The sequence below is a fragment of the Carettochelys insculpta genome, chromosome 3 (assembly GCF_033958435.1).
Source record: "Carettochelys insculpta isolate YL-2023 chromosome 3, ASM3395843v1, whole genome shotgun sequence".
Taxonomy (NCBI): Eukaryota; Metazoa; Chordata; order Testudines; family Carettochelyidae; genus Carettochelys; species Carettochelys insculpta.
Window position 1 is genome coordinate 127,282,897 of NC_134139.1, and position 16,282 is coordinate 127,299,178.

The 16,282-nt window shown below is 41.2% G+C and overlaps 1 protein-coding gene across 1 annotated transcript in view; it reads right to left on the minus strand.

The window, feature by feature from the left end:
• CRYBG1 (crystallin beta-gamma domain containing 1) overlaps positions 1–16,282 on the minus strand; it is a 169,526-nt gene that overhangs the window by 63,502 nt on the left and 89,742 nt on the right. The window contains exon 3 of the mRNA XM_074988832.1: positions 7,350–8,860. Coding sequence (XP_074844933.1) covers positions 7,350–8,860 — 1,511 coding nt within the window. The remainder of the gene's footprint in view (positions 1–7,349; positions 8,861–16,282) is intronic.

The window sequence follows — 16,282 nt, forward strand, 5'->3', positions numbered from 1 at the left end:
AATTGGGAGAGCGCTCTGCTCTGTCAGCAGAGTGGCCAGACTGCCCAGCTACTCTCTCGAAAAAACAGGCACCTGGAAGCACAGCAGACAAGTCTGCCTATTGCGGTGGATGCCCCCTCCGTCGAGAGAAGGTCCCCCTCCGCAAACATCCACACAGTTTTTTTGTCGACACTGTATGTTGACAGCAGCATTCTGCCTCAAAGTTTGGAGGCAGAACGTTGCCAGCAAAAGTGCAGTATTTTGTTGAAATACTGTTGACAAATCTCATTTTGTGTGTGCACAGTCCACAAGTATTGTTGACAAAACCATGGTTTTGTTGGCACAACTTGCTAGTGTAACCACAGCCACTTATGCTGTGGTTACCACATACTTATGCTCAGATGCAACTACAGGTTGAACCTCTCTCGTCCATCACCCTCTGGACCCGACTGGTGCTGAACGAAAGAATTTACTGGTTAACATGGTCTAACACTCTACCAACATTTCCGCTGATTACTGGGCTCTTTAAGAAGACATTTAGAGGTAAATTACAGCTAAACGAGCCCCAGGACTAGTGGCTGTAAACAAGTTTTAGGGGACCCCAGGAAACCTGGTCACACCCATGATAAGTGGTTGTCTGGCTACCTAAAATCAGGCCAGATTACATATGTTGCCAGACAAGGGAGTTCTGGATTAGAGAGGTTCAACCTGTATTGTGGGGACGCCAAGGTGGGCTCTGGCCACATGCCCCTGTGCTGGCCCTCACTGGCCCATGCCCTGCCCATGATTCATCCCTATCCGCCAATGCCCCACCCACTCTTCAGCTATGTCTCTCTTCCTCCTGCTTCCCCTCTCCCCACCTCTTCTCTGCACATGCCCACCTCTTCTTTCTGAGGCATCGCACCTCTTCCAGTGAGTATGGGAGCAGTCCTCTGAGCAGCACACTGCCGGGGGGAGAGACAAATATGACTGCCCCCACAGTCATGAGAAGTGGTGCTGATGGCGAGTGGGGGCTCCAGCACACTGGGGGATGCATTTGACCCCCTGTGCACCCTCAAGCATCAGCTCTGCTCATGCTTCTGTGTTTGGGCAGACTACTATTCACTAAACTGACCAGGAATTGACAGAGCCGGTGAGTACCAATGAGTTTAAATGACGAGCACAGAAATCATCATCTCACAGCACAGCAAATGTCATCTCTTTTGTAAGAAAGTTCCTCTACTAGCACAGGCTTACTGATAACACAGAGTTGGTCAAATATGGTCACAATTAGCAGGTACCTAAGTTTCATCAAGGTAGACACAGAGACCTTAAGGCCAGAAAGTACCATTGTGATCATCTAGACTGACCTCCTGCGCCTTGCCGATCGCAGAACCTGACCCATGCCCTGTTGCAATAGACCCATAACTGCTGGCTGAGTTACTGAGTCCTCAATTCTTGATTTAAAGACTTCAAGTTATAGAGAATTAATCATTTACACACATTTAAACCTGCAAGTCATCCATGCCAATGCTGCAGAGGAAGGCTAAACCTCCATAGGGCTCCTGCCAAACTGCCCCAGGGGAAAAGTCCTTCCTGACCATTGTTCCCAATAATTGTTTTCATCCATGGACGGAATAAAATTTTGTTATGTGCACCAAGGCATAAGCCCATTTGTACCATCAATAGAAACACATGATGCTGGCTGTGGGCACTCTGCTAATCAGCTGGGCAGCAACTGAATCTCTTCTGGGCAGTCACCCAAGCAGCCAGCTTGCCAGGAACACTGTTCCTGACTCAAAACAAGGCAATCAGTTAGGACCCTGAGTATGCAGGCAAAACCCACCAACAGACCCCTGGGAAAGGCTTCGCTGTAGTAACAGCCCTTTTTATCTAATGACCCTTTATTGGCTAGTGGAGATATTTGCAATTACAGAAATCTCATCATGCTATCCCCTTTACAAACTTATCAAGCTCAGTCTTGGAGCCAGGCAGGCTTTTTGCCCCGCACTGCCCCATTTGGAAGGCTGTTTCAGAACTTCACTCTGACGGTTGGAAACCTTCACCTAATTCAAGCTTAAACTTGTTGATGACCAATTTACATCTGTTAATTTCTGAGTCCAAATTTATCTGAAATAATGCTCCTTCCTTGCTGCTATTCATCCTTTTGATGTACTTATATCTCCCCTCACCTTCCCTTTGGTAAGGCTAAACAAGCAAAGCTCTTTGACTCCCCTTTCAAAAGGCTTTCCTAGTACACCTAATAGAACATTCAGACAGCAGAAAAAAGAAAATGTTAAAACTTAGGGGCAATTCTCAATAACCACTAGGCAGGCTGTACTTCAGCTAGAACAAACTGAAAGCATGAATTATAGAATACTAGGAATGGAAGGGACCTTGAGAGGTCATCAAGTCCAGCCTCCTGCCCTCATGGCAGGACGAAATACTGTCTAGACCATCCCTGATAGACATTTATGTAACCTGTTCAGAGATGGAGATTCTACAACCTCCCTAGGCAATTTATTCCAGTGTTTGACCATGCTGACAGTTAATAACTTTTTCCTAATGTCCAACATAACCCTCCCTTGCTGCAATTTAAACCCATTGATTCTTGTTCTATCCTCAAAGGCCAAGAAGAACAAGTTTTCTCCCTCCTCCTTTTGACACCCTTTTAGATACCTGAAAACTGCTATCATGTCACCCCTTAATCTTCTTTTTTTCCAAACTAAACCAGACCAATTCTGTCAGCATTTCTTCATAGGTCATGTTCTCTAGACCTTTGATCATTCTTGTTGCTCTTTTCTGGACCCTCTCCAATTTCTCCACCTCTTTCTTGAAATGCAGCGCCCAGAACTGGACACAATACTGCAACTGAGGCCTAACCAGCACAGAGTAGAGCGGAAGAATGACTTCTCGTGTCTTGTTCACAACACACCTGTTAATGCATCCCAGAATCATGTTTGCTTTTTTTGCAACAGCATCAGACTGTTGACTCATATTTAGCTTGTGGTCCACTATAACCCCTAGATCCCTTTCTGCCATACTCCTTTCTAGACAGTCGCTTCCCATTCTGTATGTGTGAAACTGATTGTTCCTTCCCAAGTAGAGCACTTTGCATTTGTCTTTATTAAACTTCATCCTGTTTACTTCAGACCATTTCTCCAATTTGTCCAGATCATTTTGAATTTTGTCCCTATCCTCCAAAGCAGTTGCAACCCCTGCTAGCTTCGTATCACCTGCAAACTTGATCAGCATACTTTCTATGCCAATATCTAAATCGTTGATGAAGATATTGAACAGAACCGGTCCCCAAACAGACCCTTGTGGAACCCCACTTGTCATACCTTTCTACCAGGATTGAGAACCATTAATAACTATTCTTGGAGTATGGTTATCCAGCCAATTTTGCACCCACCTTAGAGCAGCCCCATGTAAGTTTGTATTTGCCTAGTTTATTGATAAGAGTATCATGCGAGACCGTATCAAATGCCTTACTAAAGTCTAGGTATACCACATCGACCACTTCTCCCTTATCCACAAGGCTCATTATCTTATCAAAAAAAGCTATCAGATTGGTTTGACATGATTTGTTCTTTATAAATCTATGCTGGCTGTTCCCTATTACCTTGCCACCTGCTATGTGTTTGCAGATTATTTCCTTAATTACTTGCTGCATTATCTTTCCTGACACAGAAGTTAAACTGACTGGTCTGTTTATGAATGAAAACCATCTGATGTTTGTTTAAGCTTAAAGCACTGCAGTCACCTAGCTGTAGTACTGAATACAAATGCCACCAATGGTGACAGAAGAGCTTCTCCTGCCAGTGTAGGGACTTAGAGGCAATAGCTATGTCGATGGGAGAATCACTCTTTCTACACTGGAGATTAGAGCAGTGTAATGATGTGTCTCAGGAGTGTGGATGTAATTATGCCAATATAAGTTCTTTGCAAAGTTTAAAAAGAAACAGAAAATAACTCCTTGTAAATTTCAAGGAAGTTAATAGAACAAGGTAGAAAACAGCTTCATAAGCAAGTCTCTAAAGATACGCAAGGCATGTATACACTGCAATTAAAAATCTGACACTGGCCCATGACAGCTAGCTCAGCCTGTGGGGCTGTCTCTTTGTGGTGCAGACTTCTGGGCTCAGCATGTAGCCTGACTTCCAGGGCCCTTCTATTTCACTGGATCCTATAGTTATTGAAAAGCCTCAACACTCGAGCCTAAGCCAGCTGGCATGGGACAACCACAAGTGTCTATTTGCAGTATAAATATATTCAGACACAGCTTTGGTTGCTGTAAGCTAGTGTTTCCTAAACTTCGAAAGCTGAGTACCCTTTCAGGAAAAGAAAGCCAATAGTGCCCCACTCCCATTGTAGGAAGACTAACTTTAATTCATACCCTTCCACCTCCCTCCCCTGGCCATTTTTGTATTAAGTCAAGTCTGCAGAATTCATATAACTCATTGCACAGCGTAACTCAGCCTACAACTCACTAAGCCCACAAACTGTCTACCTGCCAAGTGCAAGCAAGTATATGGCCTAGTCTACACTAAGAAATTAAGTTGGTATAATTATATTACTCAGCGGTATGAAAAATCCACACTCGAGTGATACAGTTGAACTGACTAACCTCCAGTGTAGACAGCATTAGGCTGTCAGGAGAACTGAGTCACTCTAACTACCATTTCTTGGGAAAGTAGACTACCTAGAGTGATAGCAGGTGCTTTCAATTGGTGTGAGCAGTCTCTTTGATGTGTTATAGCAGCGCTGCTGCTACAGCATTTTTACTATAGACAAGCCCTAAAACAGATACTGGTGGGTGCCCCTTCAAAGATGACACACTGTCTACTACAGTGCAGCCAGCCTGAAGAAGCAAGCAGTTAGACCTCCCTGAATCTAGCCATTGAGGGAAGGTGACTCACATGGACAACATATGGCAAAAACGAAAAGCTTCCCAAGTTAAACTGATACTAAAACTTCACATCAGGCTAATTTAGCAAATGGAAACACGTGCAGGCAGCTACAAAACAACCTCTGAAGATCACCTGTGGGAACTGAGGCCAGGACTCTCACTAAGAACATATTAATGTGACATATGGCATCATGTTCCAGCAATGCCCCTCTGACATGTACACTGGACAAACTGGACTGTCTCTATGCAACAGAATACATGGACACAAATCATACACCAAGAATTGTAACATACAGAAACCAGTGGACAGATAGGTATAGACTTCAAAGTTTCCATCCGCAAGCAAAAAAACTTCAAAAATAGGCTGCAACTGCAACATGAAACTGCAGAGCTGGAATTCATATGCAAATCTGAGGCCATAAGAATAGATCTGAATAGGAACTGGGAATGGTTTTCTTATTACAAAAAGTAATTTTCCACTTTAGGTATTCTCACCTTCTTAATCAACAGCCATCCTGATTGACTTAGATCCATGTACCACTCCCATCTCTGTATCCCTACCATATGTTGCCTTTTTCTTTTACCTCATGCATCTGATGAAGTGAGCTGCAACTCACAAAAGCCTATGCCGTAATAAAATAGTTAAAAGGAGCCAGTTGTCTTCATTCAAAACAGATGCAAGCCTCAAGTCTTATGCTCTGATAACCTCCCTCTCTCCAGCCCTCCACATCCACACATTACAAACTATGGATATTTAAAACCCAAGAAACTTTGTTTATTATATTAGAACACCTTTTAAAATGGGTGAATTTGAGATGCAAGTGACCTGAGTCTACCCGTAATGAGGTTAGAACTAATTTTAGGTTATCTATCCTTGTTTGCCAAAACAATTTGACAGAAAAAAAAAACTACTATGACTTGCCTGGGATTGTCAAAAACAAACCAAAACAAAAAACATGTTTTTGCTATTTATATGGCTTCTGTAGCATCATTTAATTACTCCCAAATCTTTGGTGACTTTGAACAGAATAGTTAAAACCAAGTATGTTTGGTATTACAAATAGAACTATGTTGCTAAATTCAGTTTCATTCAATAGACCAGGGGATAAATGTGCAAAAATATTTGGGGTTAGTCAAAATAGAAAGGAATAAAAAGTAAACTTTTTTTAAAAAAAAAAAAAAAAAGTACTTCATGCCTTATTAACTTTCAAAACTAACACAACCTTCTGAGCTGTACAAGGTAAGTTTCTGCATCTAATGCAGTGTATGTGGGGGAAAAAAGACTCTACAGAGGGTCACCAAACTTTTTTCCAATGACATAGTAGTTTGAGACACACCTAGCTTTACATTTCACATGTTCTGATTGGAACATTTTACGATTAGCTTAATAAATGATGGGATGAATCTTAATTGGTATTCTAACTATTTCAGTTGACATCAGCTGGCGAAATGAAGTGTGACATTCACTTTGCTGCTGCTGTTATAGAAGCACACACACAACAAGACCAGTCCAAAAACCTATAAGGCCAAGTCACTACTGGGGCAGGTCTATGTTGCAAGAACAGGTCAATCTAGGTTACTCAATTTGAGTCACATGAGTGGCATAACTCAAATCCTTGTAGCTAAGATCTACTTATTGTGGGGTCCAGACTGCAAGTTGACAGAAAAAATGCTCCTGTCAACTCCCCCTTTCTCATATCTTTCTGCTTGAGTACCTCAGTCAACAGGAGAGTGATCAGCAACTGATTTAGTGGGTCTTTACTAGATTTGCTAAATCAATTGCTGGGGGAGACAAGTCCTCAGAGATGTGAAGAAACATCTATTCTCCTGAGCAACATATACTAGCTCAGGTTACTCATTCAGCAAACCTGAAATATTTGATTATAAAATGAATTCATCCCCATCACCACATTTCAAGCAACAATAACTAAGAAAAGGTATTTTGTTGACCTGCCTTTCAGTGAGTGTCCATTTATGACAGTAAGCATTGTAGGAGATAATCTACTTTTCAAAACTTGAATTCAAATTAAGCATCCATCAAACTATAAATGTTGCTTTTCTATTACTCTGGTACAAGAGAAACTAACATTTCATGATATCATATGGGATGCAGCGTCACTCTGACTTTTACTGTCAATATTGACACTTAAAATTCCACTTTTTGACAGTACAAAGTATTGGCTTTTCACCTCTCCAGCAGATTTTTTTATTTGGGTTTTCCCAACACTGGAAAAAAAACTGAAAAAAAAGTGCATCTTAGGAATATTTCCAATTACAGGAATCCTTAAGTGTTACTTGTTATTAAAGTGCATAAAAATTGACAGAAAAGCATGATTTTTCAAATTCCTAATACCATTTAACTGAGAACTATCTATATATTTAGATGGTTGATATTTAATACGTGTCAAATTAAAGTTTATTTATTTTGTCAAAGTAAAAGCTACACTAAGCAGTCAAATTAAAGTATAAAGTTACTTACAGGCTAATTTTTGTTGTAACTGTTGATCTTGAAACATCCAAACATAAATTTCGCAGCTTTGTGCTGTCTAAATCAGAACTTGCTTCTTTATCGATGGATCTGCCTAGTTCTCCATTCTCGATCCTTTCAGTACGCAAGAAAGCTTGTTCCTCAGAACTATTTATATGCTTTGCATTCTTGGATTCAGTTTTACTTTCAGAAAGTAAAGTGGTGTTCTCTGGGTCATCAGCAGAGGAAACTTTGGAGGTCCCTGTATTGGTTTCACCACAAGGTGTGGGTACAGCTCCCTTTTCCACTGAAGTAGTTTTGGTTGTTGGGCTGCCTTCTGTTGCTGCCACAGGTTGCACAAACTGCTTTTTCGACAAGGAATCTTTTATTGGATTCTTCAAACCGGTGGGAGAAGCAGGGACCGCATCAGACTGGTTTTTTTTGGATCTTCTCCTAAAAGAGGATGAAGTTGGGACTTGCTGTTTACATTTGTCGGATTCTGTTTTAGGCAATCCCTTATGGTTAGATCCAATTTTTAAGTCCTGGTTACTAAAGGTAGAAGAATTCCGTTCAGGAGTCTGTTGTGGAGATTTATTTTTTTTTTCTGCATTGGTTATCTTTTCTGAAACCACGTTGGAAGAAACACTGCCACCAAAACCAGCATCATCTTTTGCAGTATTCTCAGACTGATTTCCCTCTCCATTTAGAGTCTCACTAGATGACTGAGATTTCCTCCTCTTCCCTGATCTTCTAGTAACGGATTTTTTATCCATTGTGTCCGTGTCGCCACAAACTTCTCCTGATAAAGTCACAGACTCATTAAGAGGCGTGTCTTCTATTTTACTAAGATAGATATCCAATGTTAGAACTCTAGCAGGATGTACGTGTTCAGCTGATTTGGATTCCAAACAGTGTGGCAATTCCTTTGATGCCACACACACAGGCTGTGTAGACCCTTCCACACTAACTAGCGGTTTATGATTTAATAGGTTTTTTTCTGAGTCTTCACTAGATAAATTATTCAAACTTTTGATGAAATCTGGTGTTGTAGAATTACTAATGTCTACAACAGGGTCTTGTTTCAGTTCCAAGGTCTCCACTGTAAGGTCATTTTCAGAGAATGTGTTTTTTATTGTTTCATTGCTGCTGTTCCAATTAGGTGACCACTCAATATCGGAACAGGCTTCCCTGCTGCTCCATTCAGTAATAATATCATGACTCAAAGGTGTTATTTCCTCACAATATTCGTGTGTTTCTGTAAGATCATTCCAACTTCTTGCCTCCTTCAATTGGGGAGCTCTACATTCTTCTTTCTTTGTGTGTTCATTATCTATTGATTTCAGTGAAGCTGTATCCTTATGAGCAGAAACTAATGTCCCACTTTCAATATTTGGGCTTGTAGAGGGTTCTAGTGAGTTTCTGGCATTTTTTTTCTTCCCCGTACTAAACAAATTTCCAAGTTTTCCGAAAACTGGTTTCTTTTTGTTCTCTTCTTTGGAAGACTCAGGAGACTGTGTTTTGGACTAAACAAAAAAATCAGGAGGAAAAAAAAAAAAAAAAGATTGGCTAACGTAAAAGGTATTTCATCAACAAACATTATCAACAAACACTTTTATGCATCAAGACATAGCAAAGGGAAGCACTGAACAGTTTGTTAAACAGCAGGTCGTCTTATAAAAGAAATAATTTACTTTTTTATATGTTATATAATTATATTCTAATTACATGCATATTGTGTTAATATTATTGATAATATGTCTCAAACCTTCATGTTTATAAACATTCTTTGTTCATCAACATGATAGGTCCACACATTTTCATATCACAGATGATAAAAATCCCATAGCAAGTTTGGAAAGGTAGTTTACATTATTAGCAAACGGACAAAATATTACTAGCTGCCTTGCACTATGGACAAAAACTGGTCATCTATTAAAATAGATGCCATTGGGCTCAACGTATAACTGAGGGCAGAATTTAACCTTATAAGTCAAATTTTACCCTGTAACTTCAAATTAACCTGTCAAATGGGAAATAAATTCCCTAGAAAAATACAATATATTTAAAATATCTGAAAGTAAGTTTTAAAAAGCAGCAATAATACATTGGAAAATCTTTAGCGCTCACAGTAAAACAGGAACTTTTTTATATTTCCTATCTAAATTGATTAGCACTATACAAAACAATTCTGTTTAGTGAAAAATGAGAGTAAAAGAAACAAAGACCCTTTACCAATATTAACAATCTACATCCTTTCAGAGTAAACTGTCTACTGTTTTATTTTGAAATAAACTTTTATTTATAGCTAAGATTGGCAGGATTAGATTTTTTTTCAGTAAAAGTTTTAAGTTTCTGAATCTCGACATCCACTGCCCTTAAATAACTACCCCCCATAATTTCCCAAAACTCTGAAAAAAATTGATAAAAAATAAAAACAATTCTTAACCCGATTCTGTGCAGTTGTTATAATTTACCTTAACAAACAATAGTGACTGCCAAAATTACACCAAAAAACCTCACTGTCAAGACAATTCACAGCCACCTACATACACATACACCCAGGGGAAAATAAGATTGGTGCAGAGGGGGAATCCCTGGCCGAAAGGAAACCGCCCCCCGAAGCATACAGCCCGCGTTGTTTCTACTTCTGCATCCTGACGGAGGAGGCTCGAAGCTGCCCGTTGCCGAAAACAGCACGCCGACGCCACCGGAGCGGCGGTCAGCGGGCTGCTGAACCTGCCTCCCGCCGGAGGAAGGCAGCAGCGCGGGCAGGTGCCCCCAAGGCTCCACACGCGACCTCACCTACAAGCAGCCGCCAGAGAGAAGCAGCAGCGCGGGTGAAGCACCCCCACACCACGCGCAGCCAGGCTGCGCGCGGCGCGGACTTTACCCCCAATTAGACAGCGCCCACGGCGAGAGCGAGGCCGCCCCCGGACATCCCGACAGCGGGGAGGGCGCAGCCTCGCACACTCACCCCTCAGCTACGCCGGCTCCTCCCTGCGGCTGATAAGGGCAACGTGGAAACCAGAGACCCCCGCCCGCGCCGGCTACTCACGGCGAGTGCGGCTCGCGCCCGGCCGGTGCGCGCGTCGGAGCTCAGCCGCTGCAGCGCCGCTAGGTCCCGCTGCAGCGAGAGGCGCCAGGTGGCTGAGCTCCGCCTCCCGCGGACGCGCCCTTCCCGCGCTGCGGCCGGCGGCCCCGAGGCCATGCGGCCGGGGCGTGCCCGAGCCGCAGAGCTCCACGGCCCGGGGCGAGCCAAGGGCGCGGCGCGGGAGCGGAGTGCACGGACCGGAGGCGGGGAGTCGGAGCGCGCCCCCGGGCACCGTGGAGGCAACTAGGGTCTCGCAGCCCGGGAGGGCGGCAGACGGCTCGGGGGCTGGAGAGAAGAGAAGAGGCGCGCCAAGGGGCCGGCCCTCGGGCCGCTCCCAGCACTGCAGCGATCATCGCGTGTCTTAACAACTCGACGGCTGGGGGAGCCCAGCTGTTTGCCAGCGATCCAGTTGCGCCGAGCGAACCCGCCACAGTTTGATGCTGGGGGGGGGAAATGAACTGGCTTTATTGTAACCAGTCACGTCAACTTCTTCTCCCAGGGCCTAGGAACCGGCTTGGGTCATAAACCCTCCAAGGGGTTGTGTACAGAGCAACTAGACAGGCTGGGGGAGGCTAACGCATTCAGCAGCCACGGGTTTGGGTAGTTACCAAACTGCTGTGAGGAGCAGCTATTTAACTTTACTAGCTTCAGGCACACCAAGGGTGGAGCTCAGAACAGACTCCAGCTTGTTAGAGTAAGGAGTAGCAGCACATTAGCTTTCTGCTAGGTAGTTCTACGTAAGGAACATAGAGCCTGAAAGGGTTCTAGTGTTACCATCTAAAAAGACACCCCTTCTCACAGGCTCCTGTCTGTATCAGTATTTACACACTCAGGTTATATTAATATTACAGTAGATATAGTACAGTAATAGGGGGTGGTAGATACTGAGCATAGAACACTAGACTAGAAGGGACGTCCAGAGGTCATTGAGTCCAGGCCCCTGTCCTCAAGCCAGGAATAGGCACGGGGTACATCGTCTGCAACAGATGTCTGTCTAACCTAATATCTCCAGTGGAGACTCCACAACATCCCTAGATAATTTCAGTGTTTAATCCCCCACAGGAAGATTTTCTTAATGCACAACCTGAACCGTGCTTGCTGCACATTAAGCCCATTGCTCCTTTTCCTATCCTCAAAGGCCAAAGAGAACAATTTTTCTCCTTCTTCCTTGTAACCCTCTTTGAGGTACTTGAAAATCGCTATCATGTCCTGTATCAGGGGTAGCCCTGTTAGTCTGGATCTGTAGCAGCAACCAAGGGTCCTGTGGCACCTTATAGACTAACAGAAAAGTTTAGAGTATGAGCTTTCGTGAGTTAACTCACTTCTTCAGATGCTGACCAGCATCTGAAGAAGTGAGTTAACTCACGAAAGCTCATGCTCTAAACTTTTCTTAGTCTATAAGGTGCCACAGGACCCTTCGTTGCTGCTATCGTGTCCTGCGTAAGTCTTCTCTTTTCTAAAACTAAACAAGCCCAGTTTTTTTCAGTCTTCCCTCATAGCTGATGTTCTCTAAACCTTTCATCATTCTTGTTTCTCTTCTCTTAACCTTCTCCAATTTCTCCACAGATACACCCCCTCTCAAGGGTGTCCTCAGTTTTGAAAAGTCATATGGTAACCCTAAAGGATTCTGCAATGGTAAAGAGATGAAATCAATAAGGTACTTGACCTTCTACAGTTGTAGCTTCTCAAAAGGTACTCACTGGCCTGTGTACTAAAACATTTTCATTAAAACTCTGTTACAGCTCGTATTACTTAATTGCAGAGACAGACAGGAATGAAGACAGCAATGAAGGAATGCAAGGCTACCTAGCAAGAACTTCAAGCCAAAAGAGGAAAAATGAATGTGCGAAAGTGCACACCATTCTATTAAAATGCATATTTTCCTTGTAGAGAATGTGATATGGGGAGCAGGAGAAGAATCAGCACTTAATAGAGGATAAATTTATAAGTTTGAGACCAAAAGGTAGCTTTGGATAGTCTTAATAAAACAGAAAAGTGGAGGATAATGAAGAAGTTCTGATAAGATAAATAAAACCATCATCAAGACAATTCAAGTATAAAGTTAGATCAGTACATGTTTTCAGGATTGCAGCCCCAATTCATGAAGGCTTTGGGTATAACTCGTTTGCAAAAGTTTCAGAAGTAGCTGTGATAATCTGTTTCAGCAAAAACAACAAGAAGAGTGGTAGCAGCTTAAAGACTAACAAATTTTATTAAGGCATAAGCTTTTGTGAGTTGCAACACTCAATCAGGTGAGCAAAGTGAAAGAAAAACAGTTTTTAACACTGAAGATATACGAAAGATCAGTGTGCTGGTGGTTGATCTTCCTGGGTTAGACTTACTGTGTTCATGGAGGCCCTGCTAAAATCGAACTGTCATCGTGCTGCCATCAATCCAGGTACTTCTGGCAGTTGCGAGGAGTGAGGGAAATAGATGGGAGAGTTTCTCCCATTGACCTACCGCTGTGTGGGTGGTAGAAAAAAATTGATTTTAGGTAAGTCGACTCCAGCTACTCAATTCTCAGAGGATTTGTGTACCTGAAATCAATTTTTCTTCCTAATGTAGGCCAGGCCTCATCTCTGTATCCCTACTATCACTTTTTTTTTCCCTTCATGTATCTGATGAAGTGAGTTTTAACTCACACATGCTTCTGCCATAACAAAATTGTTAGTCTTTAAGGTTCCATGGGACTCATTTTGTGTGCAAAAGTGTAAACTTCATTCTTAAATGGACTTGATTCAAACAAAAACAATATTGTGTAACAAAATACAACCATCAACTACCCATACGTGAACACTAAAGAAGTCCATATTTATGTCAACCATTTTGTAAGCAACCAATCCATAACTTTGTATAAAGTTCTGGCTTCAATGAACAAGTCATCATCAAACTCAAAACTTTGCCTCTCTAGCCACCTTGGCACACATCTACAAAACCCAAGAATATAGAACCTTCAAAAGTTTTTTAAGTGTCTGACACTTTTAAGGATCTGAGACCTCAGCTTACAATAATCATTTAATGATTGTTATGATCATGTTACTGGTGCTTGGCATACAAATCTGCCAGTGAGAATTTTTGAGATGTACAATCACTCAATTGACCAACAGAACTGAAGCATGCAAATTACCAGTAATGGCAGAAGAACAGTGGTGATTAGTCAAGTAGCTTCTGATGTCGTAACACCAAGCTTTTGTAAAGAGCTTTTCATCGTGACATTTCTTAATGACCCAAGCTATTGATTTAACCCCACTAAACACAGGTGTCAGATACAATAATGCAGCATTTCCCATACTAATTTGGCCATGGAACACTTTTGGGCTTGGAATATATTGACAGAACACATGCATGCTGGTCAGGGTGGAGGGTTTCAAGCAGAAGAAATTGCTGCTCATAATTCTTGAGCTGATTTAAAAGAGTTATTTTTTAGATGTCTTCTATTTTACAAACAATGAATAACAAGAGAAAATCATCTGAATGAGCGACTAATGTCCTTCTGATAGGAGGACACTTAGCAACCCTATAATTATGTACAAAAATTTAAGCACTAACCCAAAACAGTAAAAAGGTAAAGAGGGTGCCCAAGAAACACCTGGTGTAAAGACCTGAAGGCAGACACTCAAAAGATGGAATAACCTGGAAAAGATAGCCCAGGACAGGGGATGCTGGTAAATGGTCATCACTGGCTTACGCTTCAAGAGGTAGGAGCGGAAGAGGCTTATTACTACTACTAAAACTAAACATCAATACAACAGATGAAAGAAGGATGGTTAGCGTCATTCTTTTCTACAAAAACAGAAAGAACAATATTGTTCAAAAGAGAAACTGTCCTTCCTGAAAGCTTAAAAACCACAGTTTTATGAAAAAGAAATGCAGAACAAATTAGATATGGAAAATATTTTAAATGTTGTGGTTTTATAAATCTATTTTTACAGAAAACTAATGGAAAATAAAAAGTAACGAGTGGTTTTTTTATGGCAAAAATGTTTTTTCATCTTGTTGGCTGTGTCTACACTAGCACCCCATGTAGACAAGCCGTGCACAATCAAAAGTGGCACTTTTGAAGGGCCGCGGCTGCCATTATGCTAATAAGGCACTGCATATTCATTGCAGGGCTTCATTAGCATCCCCCTTTTGAAAGCGGGGTGCTAGTGTAGACATAGCCTTTATCACAAATCTTAGTCCTAGGAACAATATTGGAAAGTTGGACCCTCATGTCAGATGCAATGTCGTGTGTTTTCTCTGAACACAATTCAAGCCAAAACAATCCTAATAGACTCTGATTGTTTCAGCACAAGTCGCATAAAAATATGCTATTATGAATATGTTATAAATATGAATATATCTACAGTCTAAATGCTATTCAAATAGTATTTTGATACACATATAATTTCATATTTAATATTTTAGAAGGGAAAATATTGCTAGCATCAATTTTTTTTTCCAGGGAACACCTATTCACATCACATGGAACAACAGTGTTGCACAGAACATAGTTTGGGAAATGCTGCAATAATAAAAAAAAGTGCCTTAATGATTAATCATGACTGATTTACAGCCCTACTAAATTTCAATTGGCATTCTATCATTTAAAATGCAATTAAACCTGTCATTGATCATGATCAATTTTTAATTGTGATTAATTTTTGAGTTAGTCATTTAAGTTAATAGCAATTAATTGACAGCCTTAATTTTCCAAATATAGATTATACATATATTTTTCTTAGTTATAACTGTATGGAAAGAATGTATGGCTACCAGCTGTTAGTTACTGTGAGAGAAAAGTGAACACTAAAACTCAGGCCTATTTTAAATCAATTTACACTCAATATACAAGCAGTTTTACTTCTCTCTGAAAATTAATTTTATACTTAATGAGTAAATGCTGTAAATCTGAAGATGACACATATATTTGAGATAGTATTTTCCAATGTGTATTGCCATGCATTTACCAACACTGAATTTCATCTGCCCTTTTGTTGCCCCGTCCTAAGTTTTCTGAGGTGTATTTGTAACTCTTTACGGTCTACTTTGGACTTAACTATCTTGAGTAGTTTTGTATTATCTGCAAATTTTGCCACCTCACTGTTTACCCCGTTTTCCACATCATTTCTGAATATGTTGAATAGGCTTGGTCCCAGGACAGACCCCTGGGGGACACCATTAGTTACCTCTCTGCATTCTGAAAACCAACAATTTATTTGTACACTTTTGCTTTCTAACTTTTAACCAGTTTCTGATCCATGAGAGGACCTTCCCTCTTATCCCATGATAGCTTATTTTAAGAGCATTTGGTGAGTGATCTTGCCAATGGCTTTCTGAAAATCTAGGTACATTACATTCACTTTTGGCACTATACCTTATAATTTCTGTTTAGTTAACTTCTTTTTTGTATAGTTTGTAACTTCTTTTTTGTAAAGTTAATTTCTGAAATTAATGGTACCATGGTGGGTTACTATGGCCTTTCCACCCATTCCTTACACATTAAATTTTATTATATAATGGTCACTGTTAGTGGGTGATTCAGCTATTGGACCACATCCCATGGTCTACTTAGAACTAAATCAAAAACTGTTTATCCTCTTGCCGATTTTAGGACTACATGGTCCAAGAAGCAGTCAGTTAAGGTATTAAGAAACTTTGCCTCTGCTGTTACCACTCAAGACAGAAATCTTTGAGTCACCAAATAGTCCTCTGAAAATATCCAATGTGCAGCAGCAGTAAAAATCTAACAGAATTTTGGGAATCATTAACAAAGAGAAATAATAAGACAGAAAACATGAAATTGCCTCTATATAAGTTCACGGTACACTCGTGGCAAAAAGTGTATGCACATCTGGTTGCCCAACCTCAAGAA